Source organism: Myotis yumanensis, unplaced genomic scaffold (assembly GCF_028538775.1).
Source record: "Myotis yumanensis isolate MYYU_CA2020_CCGP unplaced genomic scaffold, mMyoYum1.0.hap1 SCAF_12, whole genome shotgun sequence".
Lineage (NCBI taxonomy): Eukaryota > Metazoa > Chordata > Mammalia > Chiroptera > Vespertilionidae > Myotis > Myotis yumanensis.
The window spans coordinates 18258760-18284651 of NW_027223763.1; the positions used below are offsets into that span (position 1 = coordinate 18258760).

At 37.7% G+C, this 25892-nt stretch overlaps 1 protein-coding gene across 1 annotated transcript in view; it reads left to right on the plus strand.

Moving 5' to 3' along the window:
- Window positions 1-25892, plus strand: part of SVEP1 (sushi, von Willebrand factor type A, EGF and pentraxin domain containing 1) — a 145292-nt gene that overhangs the window by 60011 nt on the left and 59389 nt on the right. The window contains exons 9-24 of the mRNA XM_070430919.1: window positions 254-383; window positions 3703-3810; window positions 4729-4860; window positions 5924-6118; window positions 7297-7418; window positions 8050-8158; window positions 10177-10341; window positions 11112-11345; window positions 12829-12990; window positions 14638-14799; window positions 17856-18017; window positions 18880-18966; window positions 20002-20103; window positions 21928-22041; window positions 24482-24595; window positions 25608-25809. Of these exons, the coding sequence (XP_070287020.1) occupies window positions 254-383; window positions 3703-3810; window positions 4729-4860; window positions 5924-6118; window positions 7297-7418; window positions 8050-8158; window positions 10177-10341; window positions 11112-11345; window positions 12829-12990; window positions 14638-14799; window positions 17856-18017; window positions 18880-18966; window positions 20002-20103; window positions 21928-22041; window positions 24482-24595; window positions 25608-25809 (2300 nt within the window). The remainder of the gene's footprint in view (window positions 1-253; window positions 384-3702; window positions 3811-4728; window positions 4861-5923; window positions 6119-7296; window positions 7419-8049; window positions 8159-10176; window positions 10342-11111; window positions 11346-12828; window positions 12991-14637; window positions 14800-17855; window positions 18018-18879; window positions 18967-20001; window positions 20104-21927; window positions 22042-24481; window positions 24596-25607; window positions 25810-25892) is intronic.

Below are 25892 nucleotides of genomic sequence, written 5' to 3' on the forward strand. Positions count from 1 at the left end.
TCATCTTGATGGCTTGGTTAATCGACAAAATTGTCGCATTTGGGGTTCAGAAAATCCACGAATGATTGTTGATATTCTACATGCAAATAGAATATTCTGGAAAGAAATACACCAAAAGATTGTGCCTGTTTTTTTCCTTTTCACTATATGTGAAATATTGTGTCATTTTAAACTTTACAAATAGTATATGAATAACAAAGAATAAATGTACTATTGATACTAACTTTAAATTTCAAAATATTATCTCCAAAAGCTGTCAATCCATGTCCATCCAGCTTTTACCCCACCTTACCTCTTCCCAATTGGAGAGGTTGCTATCACGTACACGGCAATTGACCTATCCAGCAACCAAGCCAGCTGCACTTTCCATATCAAGGTCGTTGGTAAGTCTTTAAATTACTTGGATCAGTTTGTGAAAATAATCCAGTTCCTCTAGGACTTTGCTTCTTTGTCTTCAACAACTCCCTTTCTATCCAATCTTCCTACTGGCATTAAAACCTGCTCAAGCCACCCTTTTGAAGCATACATACTCTTTAACTATCACTGTTTCCCTTTGATTTCCTCCCATCCAAGCCTTTTCAAAAGTTCCCAATGGTTGTCATCTCTTTTGACTTAACTGCCATTTATTCTCAAAGTCACTCAAGTGTGGCTTCAGTCTCCTTCACTCATATACCAGGTAAACTACTCTCATCAAGGTCACCAATGATCTCTAAAGTCATTCCTACCACGTACCTGTTAGTCCTTATTTTACATAATGTTTCATTCGATTTTACATTATGAACCATACTCTCCTTATCAAAACTGTCTCCTTCCCAGCTTCTCTGACACCAGTATTTCCTGTTTTTCCCCAGTTTTTCTCTTTTACCCTTCTTTATTGCTTTCCTGGGCTTCTCTTCCTCAGAACAACTCTCAAATGTTTAATATCCCCAGGATTCCAGCCTTGGTTCTCTTGTCTTTCTCTTTATCGTTTTCCTGGTGACTTGTTAACTGACAACTTCCAGATTTCCATCTCCAGATCAGGTCTCTTTTCTGAAATTCAAATCACTGTATAAAACTGCCTACTGTGGATGTCACATGTGGATGTCCCAAAGGCAATTCAAATTCACTCAAACATAATATATTTCTCAACTCAGAAAATGGTACAGCCAACAACCTGGCCACCAAGCAGACATGTGGAAGTCATCTTCGAATCTTCTTCCTCTGTCACCAGCACCCAATAAGTTTTCATCTACTTAATATCTTTGAAATCTCTCCCAGTCTCTTACATTTTCCCAACCACTACTATAGATCAGTCCTTCTTTTTTATTTGTATTTTTTGGCCTGGTATACTGTTTCATTACCCAATTGGTCATTGTGCTTTCAGTCCATTTGGTAAATATTCAATAGCTACCAAATACCAAGACTTACTACATGGAGAAGTAGGTTAGCAAGACCACAGACTCTGAACCCAAACTGCTTGACTCCCTATCCAGCTTTGCCACTTAAAGGCAATGTGACCAGTCACATCTCTGTGCCTCAATTTCCTTATCCAAAAAAATAGAATTGATAAATATATTACCTCATAGGGACGTAGTGAGGTTTTTAATTAGTTAAGTTATATAAATCCCTTGAACTAGTGCCTGATACATTAAGCGCTATATAAATATTGACATTTTGTGACATTTGTCTCTGATATATTTTAATGTGTTTATTTTAAAGCTCAATACATTAAACTCATTTTATTTTAAGAATTCTACATAAGTTCTTGAAATAACTAATGTATATCAAACTGGATTTTTACCTTGGAATTATAAGTTTTTGGCAAAAGCAAATAAAAAAACTCAAGTAAAACTCAGTCTAATTCATTTTATAGTAGTGTTTTTTAAATTGCTTTTTCAACATGAACTTTAGCAGAAACATGGAAAATATGTTGGATTTGTGGTTCAAGACTTTGTGAAGTTTTAATTTTTCACAACAAAGAGTCAGCATGTTGAAAGGTAAAATGTGTACTCAAGTTTCTAGTTAGACACTAGCTGGATTTTCAAATTAGAAAAGAGAAAGAGAAAAAATGGGAAGGAAGAGGGAGCAAGAGAAAGAAAGGGGTTGAGAAGGAGGGGAAGGCTAGGGGAGAAAGACAAAGTGACAGAGTCAGAGAGAAAATATTCCAAAGCCTGCCTTTCCTTGTTCACCTCAGTTGACAGGGCGTTGGTGTCTTACTGATAAAAGAGAGGAAGCAGGATTGCTTTTGCTTAATGTTTCACAGTTGCCTCACTTGCTTGGGAAGTTGTCTCTCTCTTTTGATACAGTGCGTCTGCTGTACCTCCCCTTCTTCTGACAGTATTTTACTAGTCTGACTGCGAGCATCTTGTACTTCTGATTCAACTTTAAAATGTGTGGCTATTTTAGAAGATCTTGTAAATATGTGCAGTTTCTTTGGGAAAATAATAAATGCTGCCAGATTTTTCAGTTGAACTATGAACTGACTTGATTCAGTAACCTCAAAGTGCACTGACCTCCTATGAGCATTCCTTTACTCTTTCCTTCATTCAACAACGTGTTCTGAGCACCTGTTATGGGCCAAGTTCTGTGGAGACCTAACCATGTGCAAAAGAGACTCCATCTCTCATTAACAAGTTTACAGCCCAGGAGGGTAGTAACCCAAAGGTACAGCACTGATGAAATGACAAGCATGAAGAAAAGAGAAAAATTGAGCATTTATTCATAAGACTTAAAACAGATATCTATATGTTCTCACAGGTGCAGCTCATTTAATTTTAGAGTATGTGTTTTCATATTATAGATAAAAATACCCTAGACTTGATGCCTGTAACAGTCTCTCTCAAAGACATGTGATTATGGATATAAGTACATTTCGAATGTGTAAAAATAATTAAAATTACCTTCTATGCACCTTCTTTGTTGTTCTTTACTGATATCCTAAAAATTCTACCACATCCTATCAGAGCTTTGAAACCTGGCTCACCCAGGCCACCTCAAACTACTCTTTCAATGTGGATTACAGTGTTCAGCAACACCTATTCATAGTTCTCAAACTTCTACTGTGGCTTTTACCCCTCTCCACTGTAGCACCTTACTTCCATGTCCACACCACACCCTGTTATTTGTCTTTACCTAGAATTTATCAGCCTTAGAACTCTTAGACTCCAGTGTCCCAGCTTCGGACATAATTTCCTTGCATTTCAGCAATATCAAATCCTCACACCTTGCATATTCTGAAACATGACTCAGATCTTTCTACCCATTGTTCCTTACATTTAGCCTATCTTGCCCCTTCCAGTAAGAGGAGGATCCTGGGAGTGATCCTAGGGCAATGTCTAAGATTGGTCATTTCTCTCCTACTTATCTGGGAAGGTTCTTATCACTGTCAGATATATCAGCTTAATTATTACTGGTGGAACACACAAATTAAATGCCCACCACATCTGTATTACCTTTCATACCACTGTGCTCACAGTGATTTTAGTAACCTGGAATTTCTTCTTCAGCAGGCAGAGGGCAATATGCAAGAATCAGCTTTTTCTTTTAATGTTGAGACTGGGGATAAAACATGCCTCTTGTGGAAGGGGGCCCCACGGTCAACCTTGTGTTTAACAAGGTCAGAGTTCTTTGCCAAGACAAGCAGACATCAGTTCTCTCTGGCAACCCCCCTCATCATTTTTTAATATCAACTGTGACTTCTTTCTCTGATTTCATGTTTTTTAGATGTGGAACCACCTAGCATAGACAGGTGCAGATCCCCACCTCCCATCCAGGTCTCCGAGAAGCAGCATCCTGCAACCTGGGATGAGCCTCAGTTCTCAGACAACTCGGGTGAGATTATAGGCATTTTGTTCTCAGTATGGTAACACTGACATACTTTATTTTTAAAAGCTTTCAGAAAACACAAAAGAAAAATGAAAAGTAAATTATATCTAAGTGGACTGAATAATTATATAAGGTAATATGTTTTAATGCTAGGACAATTACACATGTTGGCAAAAGTAGGTTTACAGTTGTTTGTGTGGAAACCTACATGCAGGTTATGATTATTACAACAGCTTTATTAGCTCAAAAGGTCACCATGCAACTGTAAATCTACTTTTGCCCCCCCCCCCCATATATATAATTTAACGTTATTAATCTAACCTACCCATGGGGTTTCCCCTTCCTTCAATATACAATGGACATTTATTAACCTGTGCTAGGTGTTGTACTTGAAGGGGAATCTAATAAATTTGCTCAGTCTCTAAGCTTACTTTGTCCTGAAGGCACAAACTACATGTTGTATTGATATCTTTAGTGGGATTCTGTGTATTTATACTCATTTCTTAAACATTTGACAAAAAAAATTATAGAAGATCATATGAAAGCTGAAAAATGGCCAAGTAGAATTAAATTTCCCTTTTAAGATTTCAGTAAAATCTAATAAACAATATTATAAATGCAAATTAGAATTTCCCATATTCAGATAGACTGACCTATTCAAGGAAAATCATTTATTAAGCAAGAATGCCTTAATTTAATGAGGTTTTTGAGTCTGCTGTTTCTATGTTATAATATGGATATTACATCTTTTATTTTCTACTAGTGGTCAAATCAACATAAATTGAATGCCCAGCTGGTTCAATCTCTCTATCCCTCTCCCTTCCACTCTCTCTAAAAATCAGAAACTGAAAAGTAAAATAAGGTGGCTAGGGAAATGAGTGCAGACCAGTAACCCCAAAATCGGGTTCCTTCTTTCCTTTCCAGGGGCCGTGTTGGTCATCACCAGAAGTCATACCCCAGGAGACCTCTTCCCTCAAGGAGAGACTGTGGTGCGGTATACAGCCACTGACCCCTCAGGCAATAAAAGAACATGTGATATTCACATTGTCCTGAAAGGTATGCTGTTCCTAAGTCTCCAGAAGTCTAGGTGACATTTGATATGTATCATTGCTGTTGTGAGACAAAATAGGCTATGAGCAATAGATTTTTTAAAAATATGTTTTTATAAAAAAAATATGTTTTTATTGATTTTTAGAGAGAGTGGAAGGGAGAAGGATAGAGAGATAGAAACATCAATCAGAGAGAGACATTGATTGTCTGCATCCTGCACTCCCCCCACCTCCCACCGGGGATCAAACCTGCAACCCGGGCACGTACCCTGACTGGGAATTGAACCAGGGACCTCTTGGTTCATGGGTTGATGCTCACACCAGCCGGGCTATGAGCAGCAGATTTTTAAAGTTAGAATACTGACAGATTTTATTTAGGTTTCTAATTATTATTATTTCACTTCATGATAAATAAAAATATTTCTTCCAGGTGATCTTTAACATTTTATTAACATTTTCTCTAAAGGTACAAAGTATTATTATGATCTTATTTTGAATGCTTGAGGAAACAGATTCTGAAAATGTATTTGCTGCATAATGTCATTTTCATTTTACTAAAGAATGCCAAAAATAACATTCCCAAATCAGAAATACTTTTCGTAAAATATGCACAACCTTTAATTACATGTAGATATAGCTTCTCAATTGTGTCCACCTAGGAATTAAGAGGCATGCATTGTGCTAAGCCAGCGTGGATCAGTGGTTGAGCACCGACCTATGAACCAGAATGCCATTAAATTAAGGCATTTGATTTTGGTCAGGGCACATGCCCGGATTGCCAGTTCGATCCCCAGTGGAGGCATGCAGGAGGCAGCCGATCAATGATTCTCTCATTTTTGATGTTTCTATCTCTCTCTCCCTCTCCCTTCCTCTCTGAAATCAATAAAAATATATTTTTTAAAAAAAGAAAAAGCAAGCATTGCTACAATCCCACGCTAAGGCTTTGTGATGAAAGTCATTCTAGGAATATGGTGGGCAGGAGGAATCTTTCTAATAATTCAACTCAGACTCCTGGGATTTGATTTATTTTTCTTATATCACTGTATATGAATAATATATTTTTTATACAGGTTCTCCCTGTGAAATTCCATTTACCCCTGTAAATGGGGATTTCATATGTACTCAAGATAGTGCTGGAGTTAATTGCACATTAAGTTGCCTGGAGGGCTATGATTTCACAGAAGGGTCTATGGAGAAGTATTATTGTGCTTATGAAGATGGTATCTGGAAACCACCATATTCCACTGAATGGCCAGACTGTGCTAGTAAGTGTTAATTATTTTTCTGGATTCCTTTAGTATGTGTGTCTGTTAGCTGATTGTGTAGATTTCTATGCATTTAAAGAGGGAGATTGTCTTAATTTTAGGGATTAGGTTTTGTGAGTAGAAAATGGTGCCATGAATTTGACATGTTTGTGGATAAATGTTCTTTCATCCATCCATTTAAAATATTACCCCACCAGAGTACTGCTACAGGATAAGATTCAGTTTAAGGCAAAACCATATGGACCCTCTCCTTGTTATTTACCAGAAATATCTGCAGAGATTTGTCAGCATGTTGTTCTTCACTTGTGAAATTGAACGTGAAGTATAATCTTATAGACTGTGGAAGAGATAACATTTAAAGAGCCAGGATCTGTGATGGAGTGAGGGAGATCAGTTGTACATTCCTTAGCTCTGATATAGATTTAGATAATCTTAAATATGTATTGTTATAAAAACAGCCAACCGAATATCTTTGGTGTAAATAACATTATCTGGAGTGAATATTTGATCCAGTACCATAGATGGAGTTTAAATGTCCTAGAAAAAGAGTAAAAGCTACTTAATTGAGCTGTTTTTTCCCAAATTTGAGAAGTAAGTAGAAGCAGTATCACTTACCTCTACCATAGACTATCAGAAGGTAGGATTTTAATGGTGATGCTATTAGGAGGCCTTAGCTCAGAATATTTTGAAACATCTTGCTGAGTCTAATTTCTCCAAAGACAAATTTGTCTCTGTGAAATTACACTGTTAACAAAGGTAATTTTGCATAACATTCAGAAAAATTTTAAATGTCTAGTGGTTGAAAATATAAACATATATGTTGTAAATTTAAATAAATATGGAATAGAATATCTTTGATCCAGCCATGATTTTTCCCAGGAATATAATGAAAATAATTTTTATTTATTGTTTTTCCTTAAATGGTAGGAAGGTAAAGAATAACTTATTAAAGCAAATTCATCACCTGGTAACTAAGTACAGTGCTTATTTGGCTTGTACTTGGTTTTCAGTGATTAACTAATGCCTAAAAACTTTCCTGAACGCTCGTCTCTTATTTTTATAACAATCCACAAATTATGTGAAAGTTACAATACTCAGTTACAGTTATTCCAGGGATAGTTAAATCTCTGTTTTGAAAACACTAACCAACTGAAGCTGTTTTCCCCAACATTTTCCAGTAAAACGTTTTGCAAATCATGGGTTCAAGTCCTTTGAGATGCTGTACAAAGCAACTCGTTGTGATGACACAGACCTGCTGAAAAAGTTTTCAGAAGCATTTGAGACAACCCTGGGGAAAATGGTATGTCAGAAGTCCTCCTCCATCGTTTGCAATATTTCAAAGGACGCTGTTGAGCTTTTCAGAGCCTCTCTGGGTCATCGGCAACAGAAATGTCTTGTCCTAATGATTTGCCTCTGCTTTGTGAGCCAAAGTTGTTCTTACTATTTAGAATTATTCATAGGATCTGCACTTCTGCAGTGAATTATAAGTAAACCTGTATTTAAAAGTTTTGAATTTTTAAAAAAGTGATGTAAACAGAAGAGGCAGGAGAATAACCCTGGTGGATCACAGGGAGTTACAGGAGGGTCAAAAGCAGCCGTGGGCAAACTACGGCCCTCGGGCCGGATTCGGCCCGTTTGAAATGAATAAAACTAAAAAAAAAAAAAAGACCGTACCCTTTTATGTAATGATGTTAACTTTGAATTTATATTAGTTCACACAAACACTCCATCCATGCTTTTGTTCCGGCCCTCCGGTCCAGTTTAAGAACCCATTGGGGCCCTTGAGTCAAAAAGTTTGCCCACCCCTGGTCAAGAGTCTTCGGGAGAACAGGTGGAACTCAAAGTCCCCTCCCTCCTACTGACAGAGATGTGAAGGCCAAAGCATGCGGAGACGTGACTTGCTTTTTGTCCTCTTCATTTTTTATTTGCAGGTGCCATCATTCTGTAGCGACGCTGATGACATTGACTGCAGACTGGAGGACCTGACCAAAAAATACTGCCTGGAATATAATTATGACTACGAAAATGGCTTTGCGATTGGTAATTAAATGATGTAGTGTTGGTAGTTTGCAAGACTGATTTGCAAAATAAGAAAATAATTTCAGAAGAGTAGGGCAAACTAGAAAAATGAACTTTAATTTATGCAAGTACTCTTAAATGCTTGGATAATGTGCAACTGTGCTTCGTGATCTTTAGGAATATATTAAATTTTAGGTATCAAACACATTCTTCCAAACTCTTAGCCAAAACTCTTCAAGATGATAAAAACTAAGAAAACCAAGTCACATTCAAATATTGATGATGGTGCCTCAGAAGAGGATAATAGTTATAGAGTTCTAACAGTATTTTTCATATGGCATTCAATTTAAATTGCAAATTTAATTTTAAATAGTTACACTTGTGAAACGTTCAGATTCCTCACCCAGAATATGTTAAGATTCAATCCATTCAAGTCTAATATACCATCAAGTGGATTTTTGATCTTTTCTTCATGTGGGCTCTGAACAATTTGTCCCTCTCATTTTTTGTATTGAGATATAATTGACAAATAACTTTTATCAATGTAATTCCAAAGTATAACTTGTGGTTTTTTTGTGTGTGTCTCTTGATTAGCAAAATCATTGTCCTCTCTAATACTTTTTCTTCTTTTTTATTTCATTTTTATAAAACTGTCCAGAACTTCCAGAGTAATGTTTTCACAAAGTGATAACAAAATAGTGTCGTGGGCAATTTAAGTGCATGGACTTTATGGTCTACCCCTTGGATCCAGAACCTGGCTCTACCACCTACTAGCTGTGTGGTCTTGAGCAATTTATCAAACTATTCTGTGCCTCAGTCTCCTCACCTATAAAATGGGGATGTAGGAGTACTGAACTCATAGGGCCATTGTAAAGATTAAATGAGTAAGTTCAAGTGAAGTGCTTAGAAAGTTATTTGAGATGGTATTAATTCACATACAGTAGACTCCTTTTTATTTCAGATGCTAATCATATTTGTAATGTTATTAGTAATTTAGCATTAAGAGTGGTGTTGACTATTGGTTACACTTTTTACATTTAAAAAATATGATTTGTGCATATATGTTTATTGCAAAAAAATGAAAATGCTAAGAAACAAAGAATGAAATCAAGATAATCCACAATCCCAGAAATAATTCTATTCATAGATTAATATTGATAACCATATGTGTATGTGTATATATCCCCATTCTATGTTATAAACACAAATTTTTTAGTTGACATTATATTGAGGACATTTTTATGTCATTAAATATTATGCTTCAATATAATTTAAATGTCTACATATAATTTTATCAATCAATTTGTTATAATTTATGTAAATAATTTCCTGTTGACAGACTTTGGGTTGTTTTTCATTTTTAACTATATGTACAGCTCTCAGCGAGCATATTGAGCATTAAAGTTTTAGATAGAAAAGTATAAAGAGGCATTGGTAGTGGAGTTGGCAGTGGCACACGTAGAATTACAATGCCTATTCTGTCACACGTGACCAGGTTTCCCCTCCCAGATTATTGAGGTAGGTTGTGAGGTACAAGGATATACACGGAGGGAGTCAGCTTTAAGATGGGAGATATTTTTCATCCAAGAGGGATCCAACTGGCAGTTTTCTAGATTCGAACATAGGCAGAGGAGGTACAAGTGATCCTAAAAGACAAGCTTTCCTCCTTGAATGTCTGTCTTTACAATAGTCACAAGGTCAGTGTAGTATTTATAACAACACCTTCACAAATCATAATATATGAAAGACAGAGGGCCCATAAATATATTAAAATGGTTTAACCTCAAAATAATCATGTAATTCAAATTAAAACTAAAATGAGATGCCACTTCTGACCTGTCAGATTAACAGAGTCAAATAAGAATCCTAATAACCAAGTTGGCAAATGTGTAAGTACAAAAGCATACTCACAGATTACCGCATATGGGTAATTTAAGCAGAGGTCAAGGGTCATTGGACTTGTGACTTAACCTTTGAACTAAAATGCTGATAAAGATGCAACTATAGAAATCATTTGTTTTTCTGCCCCAAATACCCAGGACCAGGTGGTTGGGGTGCAGCTAATCGGCTAGATTACTCTTATGACGACTTCTTGGACTCTGTGCAAGTAACACCCGCAGGTGCTGGCAAAGCTAGATCTTCACGGACTAAAAGAAGTGCCCCATTAACTGACCACAAAGTTAAGTTAACTTTTAACATCACAGGTAAGGACAAACTGTCCATTTGAAAAAATAATATTATGTGAAATTCTTGGTTGCAGACCTAATCTTTTTTTAACCTTCGCCCTAGGATATGTTTTTATTGATTTTAGAGAGCGAGGAGGGGAGATGAGAGAGAGAGAGAGAGAGAGAGAGAGAGAGAGAGAGAGAGAGAGAAACATCAATTGGTTGCTGACTAGGGATTGAATCAATAACCCAAAACCTGGGTATGTGCCCTGATCAGGAATCCAACCTGTGGTCTTTCGATGTACAAGACAATGCTCCAACCAACTGAGCCACACTGGCCAGGGCAAGTGGCAGACCTATTTTTCAAAGCTTCCGTTTGTTATTATCAGGAAATGATCCTGGAACTGAAAATTAGGGAGAACATGGTCACCTAAGTCTTGTGATGTTTTTTTTGCAAATTAATTTACAGATGTATGTTATGATTCTGACAGCAACAAACACCCTGCTTTGTTCTCATCTTGGCATGATGAACAAAGGCATGCTTTTAAAAAGCAAGAGCTTATAGGAATTTAATATGCTGTAATGAAGAACTCTGCACAAAGGTGATTTGGATCCAGAATGAGAATGAAGGATTAAAACAAATTGTATTGTTCTTAATATTATCCATGTACTAGTTGCTTTATAGGTAGTGGTAGAGTTTGAGTTTCTTTTCCTGGAAGCTTTTTAATATGCCATTAAAAACTAACTACAAATGGCTTCCTGAAACACCATGTGTGTGTATGTTTTATTCTGTGTTGTTTTTATCTCAGCTAGTGTGCCTTTACCTGATGAAAGAAATGACACTATTGAATTCCAAAATCAGCGACGACTCATTAACACATTGGAAACTATCACCAATCACTTGAAAATGACCCTTGATAAGGAGCCCATGTATTCCTTCCAGCTGGCATCTGAAATACTCGTAGCCGATAGCAATTCCTTAGAAACGGAAAAGGCTTTCCTCTTCTGCAGGCCAGGCTCAGTGCTCAGAGGGCGCATGTGTGGTAAGACTGTCCCCTGCAATCAAAAATATTTGGTGTATATTGGGTTAAATGATAAGAGCAGTTTACAACTATAATGGGATATTGAAGTGAAACATGTTTTGCTATTATTGTGAAGTTGTTGTTACTATTTTGTTTCAAAGGTCTAACTAACCACTATTGATTAGGACAAGGAAACTATTTTAATGAGGAACTCAAATAGCAGTTTTATCCACAGATCTTTAGACCTCAAAGCTTTCAGCAGCAGCTCCAATAATAATAACTAATAGTTTTTTACCACTTCTCTGTGCTGGCTGAACAGGATTAAACCTCTCATGTTTAATACTGTTTAGCAGCTCTGTGAGGTGCCATTATGATTAAGCACACTTTACAGTTGAGAAAACTGAAGCCAGGGAGGCTAAGAACCTGCCCAGTAAGTCTAAACCCATTAAAACAATAGGTGGTGTCACTAAGATTCCCACTCGGGCAGCCAACACAAATGCACGTGGCACAAAATTAACCAGTTTAAAGTGTACAGCTCAGTGGTACATTGACAATGTTGCTGAACCATCACCTCTCTCATAATTTCCAAATATTTTCATTACCCCTAAAAGAGACCCTGCACCCATTAAGCAGTCACTCCCCATTCTCCTTCCCCCAATCCATTAACTTTTAACCCTTATTCTAGACTACCACAATCTGGATCAATTCCAGCCTGTTTTCTAAATAAGTCACCATCTATAGATAGTGAAATCTCCTCTAACCAATCTCCTTAAACTCAACTGAATCAAATGACATGAGTCTTCTGTTAATCTCTCAGCAGTTGAGGGATCTTGGAAAACCTTCCTCAACAGTTCTTAGTGCTATTCCCAGAACTCGGTTGGGTTTTTCATAGTGAGATCAGTTTGGCCCAACAAAACCACATTAAAATTGTCATTCTGAGCCTGCTCCCCCCCCCCTACCACACCCAGCCCCACCTTGTGAGTAAAAATCAGGAATTGCCATGAGCAGCATTCCACATTTCTCGATAAGGTCTTCAGATGACCTGTATCAGCATCACCTGCACTACTTGTTGAAATGCATCATGACTCGGGCTCCATCACAGAACGAATGCCTCTGGATCTTTGGGAGCAGGGCCTTAGAATCTGCATTTTTACTAAGTTCCCAGGATATTGTTACACACTTTAACACCTCAGAATCACCTAGGTACTAGTTTCAGGTGTCCTCCCTATAAGAATACTACCTTTACTAGGAGCCTTTCAGTGAGGTTAATGTTCTACTTGGTCTCAGAAATTCAGAATCACTCCAAGCCTGGCAAATAGTAGATCAAATCTTCCAGGAAGGAAGGTCCTAAAATTGGCCTTTTTCCTTGGGGTCATGGCTCTGAGGATGCCTCAGACTTTCCTTCCATTGGCAGTAATTCCGGCAGTCAGAGGCAAGGGTCTACTTAACTCACCCAAGCTGTTTTCTACTATATTCAGTGTTTTCTGTTTGCTTTAATCTTTAGTCAAATGCCCTGTGGGAACCTATTATTCTGTGAATCGGTATGCCTGTGAAAGCTGCTTGATGGGATCGTATCAAGATGAAGAAGGACAACTTGAGTGCAAACTCTGTCCAACTGGGACTAACACTGAATATCTCCATTCAAGAAACATCTTGGAATGTAAAGGTAGAGGCTACATGCACATTTTGAACAGAAGAAGCCTGAATTTTATCCCCAGTTATGGAATCTAAATGGCAAATAGGATGAAATAAGACCATCACTGAAAGCCATTTCTTTAATTTTTCTTTCTCTTAATTATAAAATACTAGAGGCCCAGTGCATGGATTCATGCACTGGTAGGGGTCCCTCAGCCTAGCCTGCGGGGATCAGACCAAAATCTGCTCTCCGACATCCCCTGAGGGATGCGAGAGGCACAGGCCAGGCCAAAGGACCCCACCAGTGCATGATCGGGGCCCGGGAGGGACCGTGGGAGGGCTCCAGGGCATGTCCGGACCATCTTGACCAGTCCCAATTGGCCGGATCCCAGCAGCAAGCTAACCTATTGGTCAGAGCATCTGCCCCCTGGTGGCCAGTGCGCATCATAGTGACTGGTTGAACGGTTGAGTGGTCAGACACTTAGCATATTAGGCTTTTATTATATAGGATTACCTGAATGTTTCCCATACTTTAAAGGAGTCTATTTATCTTTTCTTTTGGAACATTCTATTGCTGTAAGTTAAACTCCACTCTAAGTCAATAATTTCAATCCACATTCATCAGCTACCCTGGATTTTTTTATTGAATGTCACTTTAATTGGCAGGAAGGACTTGGATAACACTTAACAAATCATTAGGTTGCTTTTCTTGTTAGAATAGCATTTGACTTGATGGGATCCATTCTCCAATTTACTTGGAAATTCATAACTACAGATACATATGCATATATTCTTGCTACTCAATAAGATATTCAATATTTTCAAAATATTTACTGTTATTATCAGTGAACAGTTTTAAGGAGACATTTTGTTTCATAATTGAAGTTATAGTAAGACACACCTAAAAGAAGGAGTTTGAAAATTGGGTCTCTTTGCAGTTCTTACAAGTGCAGGTGTGGATATACACTGGCAAATATAAACTCCAGAGCAGCGCTGGGTGACTGGATGTACATGAAACACGCTAGCAGTCCTGAGAGTGAGAGTCATGTGGAGGACGGGGGCAAAGGGAAAGGACAGCACCTGGAGTCAGGGAGTCTAACCCTGACTCCTCTACTACAAAACCACTGTGATGAATTTTAGAATGTTGCTTAACCTCTCTGGGCCTGGTGCTAAGACTATTTTCTACTTTCTACTCCTCCAGCCCTCCAATGAAATAGTGTCTGTAGGTAGGAGGTGGGAGGGCCAGCTCTTAGCTAGAGCGACAAAGGTGCCAGCTTAGTTATTAGGCTCTAGCCCAATTTGGGGTTTTGTTTCTGTCACTCAAGAGAACAGTGGACAAGCTGAGAACTTGTACAAGAACAGGTTCCCCCACGCTAACCTGTTCTCATAATAGTGACTTTCTGTAATACAGATTTTGAACTTCACTCAAAAACTACTTACCGACAATCTCTGTGTGTCAAACACTGTTCTGGGTAATACCGGAAGTAACTGGAAATGAGTTAAAACTTACTAGTATACAGAAGCATGAGGAAGACTATAATACATTGTGTATGCCTGGAGTTCCTGCCCTTCATTCTGTCCTCAATAGATTAAAATGCAGAAAAACCTGTCCTACACAGTGCTAGTTTTTTACAGCTCAATATCATTGGTATTAACCATACTACTTTTTCCTTTGTAGCTCTTTGTAAACAAGGCACCTACTCATCAAATGGGCTTGAGACTTGTGAATCGTGTCCACTGGGCAGTTACCAGCCAGCCGTTGGAGCCCGGAGCTGCCTCTCATGTCCAAGAAACACTTCGACTGTGAAGAGAGGAGCCGTGGACATTTCTGCTTGTGGAGGTTATCAAAGCCTTAGACATTGATATTTCTTCAAACCTACTAGGTTCCATGCAAAACCAAATGTCTACTGTATGCAAAGAATGTAAATAACTGTCCCTTTTATCCAGCCAGCCAATATGAACTATAAACACCCGCAGTATAAGATTGTGCTAGTGCTGTTAGGAATGCAAAGAAATAAGAGACTTGACCCTAAACTCAACAGTGACAAACGTGTGGCTTCCTGAGATGGTAGAAATACATCTCAGCGAGGAACTGTTTCCTCATTTATAAAATGAATCCTGTCCAATGTTCCTTGAAACTCTAAAAATACATTCTATGAGTTATGGCTATTCATTCCCTGCAATGGGAAGGATTTCATGAGCAGTTATCCACTCTGGCTACACACACAAAAAAATAATATCTGCACAATTACATCCATATTTTAAAAATACTGAAGTCCAATCTCTAACCCCAGACATTCTGATTTAATTTGTCTGGTTGTGTTTTCTCTTCTTTTCTTTTTTCCCTTCTCTTCTCTTCTCTTCTCTTCTCTTCTCTTCTCTTCTCTTCTCTTCTCTTCTCTTCTTTTCTCTTCTCTTCTTTTCTCTTCTTTTCTTTCCTTTTCTTTTCAAGTTTCCCCAGGTGATTTTAAAACAACAGGAAAAGTTGAGTACAACACTAATTTTGATTTTCAGATATTGGCGTGGAGGGCTTATTAAGGCAGTTTCTAATTCAGCGGGTCTGGTGTGAGCCTGCATTTCTAACTGGTTCTGCAGTGAAACTGATTCTATTTGGTCCAGGGAGAGCATGTTGAGAGCCACTTGCTTAAATATAAATAAAAAGATTGGAATTCCAATTTTTAAATAGTTCTAACATCCTTATCGAGTACAGATTTCTAGCAGTGTAAACACTGGAAGACAAAAACAGAGATAAAAGATGAAAATTTAGGATGACTGTGAAAACTAGAAATGAAGTTAAGGTCAGCCTATGTCCAGAAATTCCAAAAACTGCAACTACTTTGCAAAATCAGTGGAGCTAGATTAAAAATAAAAAAGGTTTTGGCCTCCCTCTGGTACATCAGAACAAAACAAGCATGCCTTTTTAAAAAGTTGTAAAAGTGACTTTTTAAAAAATTGTGTATTCTCCTCATTCTCTACATCCTTATTTAAAAACCTACAGTCTATGGCAATCTAAAAATTAAAAAGCTGTTCCCTTATTAAATAGGTGATATTTTTAAGAAGCCAATTTGCTGGTTTCCCATTTCTCTCAAGTGATACCTACACACACACACCTTCCACCCTCGTTGCATGCTAGTCATATATACATACATCTGCATTTAATTAGAGACCGAGACTCCTAGACAGCAACTGCTTAGGTTATGAGGATCTTTGAGTGTAGTAGTGGCCAAGGAAGTATCCAGCATTGCATCTTGGGAGATACAGTCCTCATAAGTTGAGTGCTACAGGAAAAACATATCGTAGGTTTTTATATGCTCCATCTGTTAAAATTATCTCAGTCTAGTAGGATGACTATGGATGAGTCTGTTAGACCTGAGGAATGGGGCAAATAGTGTTCATCAATTTAATGTTTCACTGAAGAGTTGAGAATTTAACTAGGATCTAATTGAAACTCATAAACCATGTCTGTTGTGTAATACCAGCTTTGGATTTTTTTTTATCTTAATAAAAGTCAAATAAGGCTCCATATTATGGTTGAAACAGATCTAATAGAGACTCTTATTTTGTCAGTATACAAACTAGTTTGGGGAGAAAGTCTGCAGTAAAAAAATTCTCTCTCCCTTTCTCCCTTTCTCTGACCACAAAAGCAACTAGGATTTTTACAGTGAAACAAGTTCGCATTTGACAACTTCTTTTTTTTTCCTTTAGCTTTCCAAATAAGCCTTGAGGTTTGCCTAATACCAAATTATTGCAATTAAGCAATTATAATTTCCAGAAAGTCTGCAAACTTCTGGTAACTGGCCTATTTCTCCTAATATTCCTAGCACAAGTTTAACCACATTCTGTTGGAAATGACAGAACTCACCACTCTCTCCTGTGGTGCTGGATAAACACTGTTTTACTTTAAAATTAAATTTGTAGGAGTTATAAAACGGTCCCATATATATTTTCTATTTTTCAGTACATTCTCTTTTCTTTCTGTCTTCCTCCCTTCCTTTTTTTATTCTTTCCTTTTTCTTTATTTGCTTTCTTTCTTGATTGATTGATTTTATGAGCACATTGTACAGTTTTTTCTAAGATAATACTTTCTGCATTCTTTAGTATACTGAACTTACAATATCTTTCACCAATATAGCAATTATATTTCAGCATATTACTATGTTAAAGTAATATTACTTGCTTTATGCATTTCATTTTTTTATCATTTCTTAGGCTAGTAAATATTCTTGGGTCTGTGATACAACAGCCTGAATTTTTTCATTTTTTTAAATGATTTTTAGCTGAAGGATAAGCCCCCCCCCCCCCCCCCGATATGATTTTTTAGGTGGTGGTGTGTGTACACATGGTCCCTTAGGAGAAGGGACAGGAGGACAACACTTCTTACCCTCATCCTCTAGGAGAAAGTTAAAAGGAGACTCAGAATGGGAGTAGAAAACTTCACATCAGCATTATTTATAATAGCAACCAAATAGAATCAACTTAAATGTCCAATAGTAGATGAAATGTTAGATCAGTGATGGTCTGTCAATGGTATGTAATCTTTTTCATTTATTCAAAACCCTGTTATTTAATAATTTGGAGAATGATTTGGGAAATGCTTATGACATAATGTAAAATAGAAAAATCAGAATATAATATTGTAATTCTAATTTTTATTGAGTTAATAACATTCAACACAGAGCAGATTGACATAAATACAATAACTCCCTAGTGTATTATTAAAGACAGGAAGGAAAAACCAAACATTTATCTGGGTGATAGAATGGTCTGGGCAGTAAATATACACAAGAAAATGTATTAGCAATTCAGTGGCTTTCTTACAACCAAAGGTCAATGCATTTCTTTTCAATGTAGGCAGCATTACTTCACTGCACAGATGGTTTGTTTTTACCTTTACAGTACCTTGTCCACTAGGAGAATTCTCTCGCTCTGGGTTAATGCCCTGTCATCCTTGTCCTCAAGACTACTACCAACCCGATGCAGGAAAGTCCTTCTGCTTGGCTTGTCCCTTTTACGGAACTACAACCTTCGCTGGTGCCACATCCATCACAGATTGCTCCAGTAAGTTCCTCTATTTTATTTCCACATAATCCTTTGTCAGAGATGTTTGCTTGTCTCTGTGATAGCTTCAGTTCTGAATATTGGCATTTTCAGTGGATTTTGGTGTCTAGACTTGTTAAATTGTCCTTTTGATGTCTTTTATGACAGTGACTCAAAGATTCTTAATTTGGGAATTTTGATAACTTCCAATTTCTTTCTAAGGGTCTAGAACAGTGATGGCGAACCTATGACACGCGTGTCAGAGGTGACACGCTAACTCATTTTTTTGGTTGATTTTTCTTTGTTAAATGGCATTTAAATATATAAAATATATATCAAAAATATAAGTCTTTGTTTTACTATGGTTGCAAATATCAAAACATTTCTATATGTGACACAGCACCAGAGTTAAGTTAGGGTTTTTCAAGATGCTGACACGCCGAGCTCAAAAGGTTCGCCATCACTTGTCTAGAATTTAATGACATATCCCATCCATCTCTGTGTTTTCTTTTTTAATATTACTAAAACAAAATGTATGTGGCTTTGTCAACTCTGAGAACTTGAATCTTTTTTAAAATATATTTTTATTTCAGAGAGAAAGAGAGAGGGAGAGAGAGATAGAAAAGTCAATGATGAGAGAGAATCATTGATCAGCTACCTCCTTCATAACCGATATTGGGGATCAAGCCCACAACTCAGGCATGTGCCCTGACCGGGAATCGAACGGTGACCTCCTGGTTCATAGGTCAATGCTCAACCACTAGCCATGCCAGCCAAGCAAGAACTAGAGTCTTGACCATAGTACCTAAATAGAGTCTACATATTGGCAAGATCTACCACATAACAATATGTTTCCCTAATGTTTTCCTATTAATTTTATCAGGTTTTGGTTCTACTTTCTCAGCAGCAGAGGAAAGTATAGTGCCCCAAACTTCTCCGGGACATATCAAAAAGAAGTATGAAGTTGGCAGTCAGGCAAGTTCATTTTCCATGTATACAATTTTCCCTAGTGGGATGTTTGGAAAACAATTTGTCATTATACATGCCCCACAGAGGAAAACTATCAGAGTTGAAACTTTAAGTAATAAAGACTCATAAATATTATCCAGGAGTAATTGTATTTACTTGTGACTTCTGATAAGAACTTTCCAAAAATTTAGTATCAGAAGTACCAAGTGCCAAAAATTGAATTTTTTTCCAAGAAATTTTTAGTATAGAGAATGTATATATATGGGGAGCCTTTTGGCTCACTAATAATTAACTTACCATAAGCATAACCTATCATTTGAGTAAGGGCATTTGGATTAGCCAAAGGCCTTTTCTGATTTGCAGGAAGAGTTAGTGAACTTTCGTGAAAATTACTTAAAATCTTTTTGTCTGCAAAAAAATCATTTGTTGGAGTACGGCCTGGGTTTAAAAAAATTTAGAAGCATAACTCATGAACATAACTAAATTAATTGTTCAGCCATTACTCTGAATTAACCCTGCCTAATGTCATGATAATTTCCTTGGCTCTAAGTATTTTTAAGGAGGATAATAAGGTTTTATGTCTTATTTCAACTTCCTACAGCCTCATCCAAACATATTGATTTGTAAGGGCTTCATAAATCATATTTGAAGCTAAGCTTAGTGAACACCGATTTTGTAAGGACTTCTAGAGCTGTAACCATCAACCCTAGAGACATATTAGAATCCACTGGTCAACTTTTAAAAATAATGATGCACAGATCCCACTCCCAGAGACCCTGATTTATCCGGTCGGGATTGGGGCACTATCCTCAGTATACGTTTTTAATACCTCAATGGATGCTAATGTGTAGCCAGCATTTAGAAACATTGTTTGGGTTTACCAGAACATCACTAACATATATGCAGACCATTTAGCTTGAGTTAACTCACCTGAACTCACCAGCTGTCTGATGTTGCAAACCTTCTAACTCCCTAGTCAGGATCTCTTTGAAATGAATAGAGTGTTTTGTCTCTGATGGATTTCTTTTCTGTCAAGGGCAGGTTTTCCACGAATGCTTCTTAAACCCCTGCCACAATAGTGGAACCTGCCAACAACTTGGGCATGGTTATGTCTGCCTCTGTTCACCTGGATATACAGGTAAATAAAGGAATGCAAATCTCAGTGTGTTTTTCATAATATGAAATGATTGTGACTTGCAGTATCAAACTTTGGAACATTAAAAATAAACTCTGTAAGATACATTAGGCCGTATCAATGCATAAAAACTTAAATAAGATAAACTAATAGGTGAAAAAACATATACATATCTTACAAATGACAATTTTCTTTGCACATTTTGGAAGAAGAATAAAGAATTATATTTTCGATGAAAAAATCTAATTATATCTTACAATTTAAATTGGAATACAGTCCTAGGGGCCGTGTCCGAGGTTTCATTCTAACACAAAATGCATGATACTCAACACAGAGCAAATTGTCCAGCATGACATTTTAAACAAACTTCAGTTTCCCTCATTTGCTTCACACTAGTGGACGCTCTTGTGAATAGCTTTGGTTTATTGCTTTGTTTCTATCTTTCTGGAAGTTGTGCTTAGAGAAACAATATGGCTTTGGACTTGATTATGTAGGAATCATGGGAATTATGTAAGAATTATGTTTTCTTGCAATTTGGTTCACTTTCTGGCTCCGTCCTGAAACATCATTTTTGGTGGGAAATAATATCTTACAGTTGCAATTTATTTAAAGTCATGTTTTCTTCTAGAAATTAAGTTTTTGCATCTTTCTGAATTTTGTCCAACCAACATGAAACCTTTTTAATGAGAACAATATCTAAATAAAAGAATTCACCACAAAATAAACAAAAGGAAGGTTGGAAAACAAATATAGTCCAAGGCTATCAAGAATATTGGCATTCTATTCACCATAGCTTGCTTGTGTGTGCCTGTTTCAATTTTTACTTAAAAATTTTTCCTGACATTTTATAAGCAATAATGGATCTGTCCCTAGAATCGTATAGATGAGTAATGGTTGAGAAAGGTCATACTATAGGACAGTGGTTCTCAAATATTGATGTGTATCAGAATCGTCTGGAGGGCCTGAGAAAACAGATTGCTGGACTCCTACCCCAGAATCTCTGATTCGGTAGTTCTGGGGAAGGTCTGAGAATTTGCATTGCTACCAAGTTCCAGGTTATGCGATGCTATTGATCCAGGGGCCACACTTTGAGACCCTCTGGTAGAGAGGAAGACATGGTTTCCAGCAGAGCTAGCCCATAGATTGCCTATTTGCATTCTGTAGGAAGATGCAGTGCCACTCGGGCACCTGGCATATGAGTTGAGTTCTGGTAGGATTTAGCTCCACCTCTACCCTTCAGCCAAGTGACCTGGTAGCAGGTATATTTGACTTTATATTTTCTTTTTTAATATATTTTATTGGTTTTTTACAGAGAGGAAGGGAGAGGGATAGAGAGTTAGAAACATCAATAAGAGAGAAACATCGATCAGCTGCCTTCTGCACACTCCCCACCGGGGATGTGCCCGCAACCAAGGTATTTGCCCTTGACCGGAATCGAACCTGGGACCCTTGAGTCCGCAGGCTGACGCTCTATCCACTGAGCCAAAGCAGTCAGGGCATTGACTTTATATTTTCCACTTTAGAATTAACCAACTTCCTGGCTCCATTTTATGAGTCCAGGTTTCCCTCCCCTCCCAGTACTTCTAACTTGAGATAGTTTGCTATCTTTTATATATCCTTATAAGGATATCTTCAATCTATTTAGAAAGAGGCAGTACCTTTATGAAATACTTAACCTAGATGGTAACACTTAATGAGTACTGGCCTTTTCTTTTCCACCACCATTCTCCATAAATTCAGATTATGGGGATAAATACCTTTTAATGATCATGACTCTACCTTTCTTCCTCCCTCTGATTGTTCTTCAGTGTTTGGTTTGCATTTTAGGCTCAAAGTGTGAAACAGACATTGATGAATGCAGCTCACTGCCATGCCTCAACAATGGAATTTGTAAAGACCAAGTAGGGGAATTCATTTGTGAATGTCCATCTGGTTACACAGGTAAGTGGAAAGTTTTTTATTTTCACATTAAACCTTGGAATCATTGACATTTCGTTGCTGAAAATCAAAACCATAGTGAGGCATCACCTCACGCCTGTTAGAATGGCTTTTATCAAAAGATAGGTAACAGTGTTGGCAGGATATGAAGAAAAGGAAACTCTCATGCGCTGTTGGTGGGAATGCAAATTGTTAAAGCCACAGCCATTCTAGAACACAGTATGGAGAGTCCTCAAAAAGTTAAAAGTAGAACTACCATATGATCCAGTAATTTCCCTTCCGGGTGTCTATTCAAGGAAATGAAGTAACTATGCCAAAGAGCTGTCTGCAGCCCTGTGTTCACTGTAGCATGGTTCACAATAGCCAAAATATGGAAACAACACAAGTGTATATCAAGGGATGGAGGGATAAAGTAAACGTGGTAGATAGAGATACATCTTTGTGGGCACTATCTAAGTGAGAGAAGTCAGACGGAGAAAGACCTATGACCTCACTTCTATGGAATCTTAAAAAGCCAAACTCAGTCTGTTCTCCCACCACCCCCATGGCGGATCCAAGCAGCCTGGACAGTGGGAGAAATGGCAACAGCCAGGCCACTTGGGTTCTGAAAGGCTCTCAATGCCAAGCAGCCCGTAGGCACTGGGCATACACCTGCCCTGCTGCCAGGATGCCCAAGGGGAAGGTCAGCTCCATTGCCGAGGGGCAGCGAAGGAGGAGCCCAAAAGGAGATCAGGAAGGTTGTCAGCTAAACCTGCTCCTGCAAAAGTGGAAGTGAGGCCAGAAAAAGCAGCAGGAACGATAAAGACAAAAAAGTACAAACAAAGGGAAAAGGGAAGCAAGGGGAAAGCAGGCCGAAGTGGCTAACCAGGAGCCTGAAGATCAACCTGCTGAAAACGGAGAAGCAAAAACTAAGGGAGTCCAGCCTCGGATAAAGCAGGGGAGGAAGAAGCCAAGTCTGATTAATGTCATGCACCATGTCTCATCAGTAGGCCCTGTCCCCCTTGTATAATCCGCAGGAATATTTTCATCAACTATTTTGGGAACCAGTTTTGTAGTCGCTCTAGAAACCTTTTTTAGAAGGGAATTCCACTTCATCCCATTTTTTGACATGTAAATGCTGTTTTGTGAGAGGGGAAATAATTTGCTGGTTGTCTATTGGATTTTTTTGTACAACCAGAAAACAGTGGGATATTGGACATGGGAGCTTTGGTTGTCTTGGACATCAGCTTAACCTTCTGTTGATGGGGGTAGTTTTTTATCCTTAATACATATCAGTTTCAATGGCAATTTGAGATTAGTTGAGCACTTCACTTGTCTTTAACATTTTAAACTACTTCCATTCTCATGCTTTTGGTAGAATTGTTTCCTAAATAAACCACCTGTGACCTTGGCTCTCCCCATCAGAATTTTCTGCAACATCTTTGGTGTGATAGTCCAGTTTCCCTAGTAACATTGTTAGTGTGCTGTGAAAGGTTGAAAATTTGATTATGTGTATCTGATATTAAATTGTGAATTAATGGGACTTTGATGTAACAGCATATCAACATTTGAAGATACTGGTACTTGATATTCTATTAAGGAAAATTAGCCTCCAAATTTGAAGCTGGAAAGTCACTGGGCTAACTGTAGAAAATAATCACAACTATACAACTTTAGGTTTTGGGTACATATATTAAGAATTGTGTATAAATTGAAATGTCTGTGTACTTACCCTCAAAACAACCAATAAAATCTTAATTAAGAAAGAAAGAAAAAAAGTCAAACTCATAGAAACAGAGTGGAATGGTGTTTGGTGGGGGTGGTGGGTGGGGGTATTCAGTCTGTGTTATTTAAGGGTATAAACCTGCAACTAGTAGATAAGTAAATCATCTTTAAATATTCAAGGGATAAACTCAAAAAAGAGTGAACAACTAACAATATGATAAAAAAGTTTAAAACAAAGTGACATTTATCTACTTAACTAAAAATAGCTAGATATTCATGGTTGTCCTTTTCCATTGCATCCTGAAAATATCAGTTTTCTTGCTAGTAAAGTTTTGCAGTTCACACAATAAAAGAAAATGTTTTATTTCAATGTATTTGGCAAAGAGCAATTTTTTTAAAAATATATTTTATTGATTTTTTACAGAGAGGAAGGGAGAGAGATAGAGAGTTAGAAACATCGATGAGAGAGACATCGATCAGCTAGCTGCCTCCTGCACATCTCCTACCGGGGATGTGCCCGCAACCCAGGTACATGCCCTTGACCGGAATCGAACCTGAGACCTTTCAGTCCGCAGGCCGACGCTCTATCCACTGAGCCAAACCAGTTTCGGCAAGAGCAAATTTTTTTACAAACACAATAGCCATGATTTCCAGTTGTTCTGCTTTATTCCTGAACAACTCACTTGGAAAGTATTAGTCTTAACCTTCTCCAGCTCAGATATTTTATGATTCTTTGCAGGTCCACTATGTGAAGAAAACATAAATGAGTGCAGCTCCAGTCCCTGTCTAAATAAAGGCGTCTGTGTGGATGGTGTGGCTGGCTATCGCTGCACATGTGCGAAAGGATACATAGGTAGGATGTTCCCATTCTTCCTGCATTGTCTTAAAGTCCTATAAAGCACCACAGATTATTACATTTACTAACGTTATACAGTCTATGTTAATTTTCTGATTTTATAAAGGTGTCGTGATTATATAAGAGAAAGTCCCCTTTTTGCCATGAAAGCCCTTATTTTTTGAGAAATTTCTAACAGGCATTTAGAGATAAAATGGTATCACATCTGCAATTTACTCCTAAACAGTTCAGAAAAAAATAATGTCTTTGTGTATTTGTAAAGAAAGAGACATAGACAGAGAAAGAGAGAGAGAAGATAAGAGTTTATATGGTAAGACAAGTATTCAAGAAGGAACTGGAGATAAAGTATAGAAGATTAATATTGAAATGGATGCTAAATAATATGGTTAAATATATAATTGATAAAGAGGAAGTCCAAAAAAATGGACAATGAAGAAAAGAGGCAACGTCAAAGAAACAGAGGACATTTTTTTAACTGAATGTGCTAGTTTTACTTTTTAACATTACTAAAAAATAGCTTACTATTTTAAAAATTATATTTTTATTTATTTCAGAGAGGAAGGGAGAGGGAAAGAGATAGAAACATCGACGATTAAAGAGAAGCATTGATTGGCTGCCTCCTGCACACCCCCTACTAGGGATAAAGCCCAAAACCTGGGCATATGCCCTGATCGGGAATCAAACCATGACCTCCTGTTTCATAGATTGACACTCAACCACTGAGCCCACACCAGCCAGGCTAGTTTAACTTTTTAACATTCTCTCAAGTAGATGTCTACTACTAATGTTAGTTTCAGAAAGACATAAGGTAAAAAGAGTAGATTATCAAAAACGCAGTCCTAATTGACTTAGAAAAACCGGAGCTCATTAAAGAATGGATCTCAAACCAGCTTGATAGGCAGTGGCTCTGCAGCCTGCCTTTACAAGCAGCATCTTCCAAGTCAGCATTTGGATCACAGTCCTCCCAAGGAATTAACACTGGGCTCTTTCTCCTCCTCACCATCCCCAGGCCTGCACTGTGAAACAGACGTCAATGAATGCCAGTCAAACCCATGCTTAAATAATGCAGTCTGTGAAGATCAGGTTGGGAGGTTCTTGTGCAAATGCCCAGCTGGATTTGGGGGTACCCGGTGTGAAAAAAACATGGATGAGTGTCTCAGTCAACCATGCAAAAATGGAGCTACTTGTCAAGATGGTGTCAATAGCTTCAGGTACAAGACTAAGTCTGGTTCTTTCTACTACTTTTCTTTACTTAATTGTTCAGTCATTCTGTAGTCTTTATAGAGCATTATCT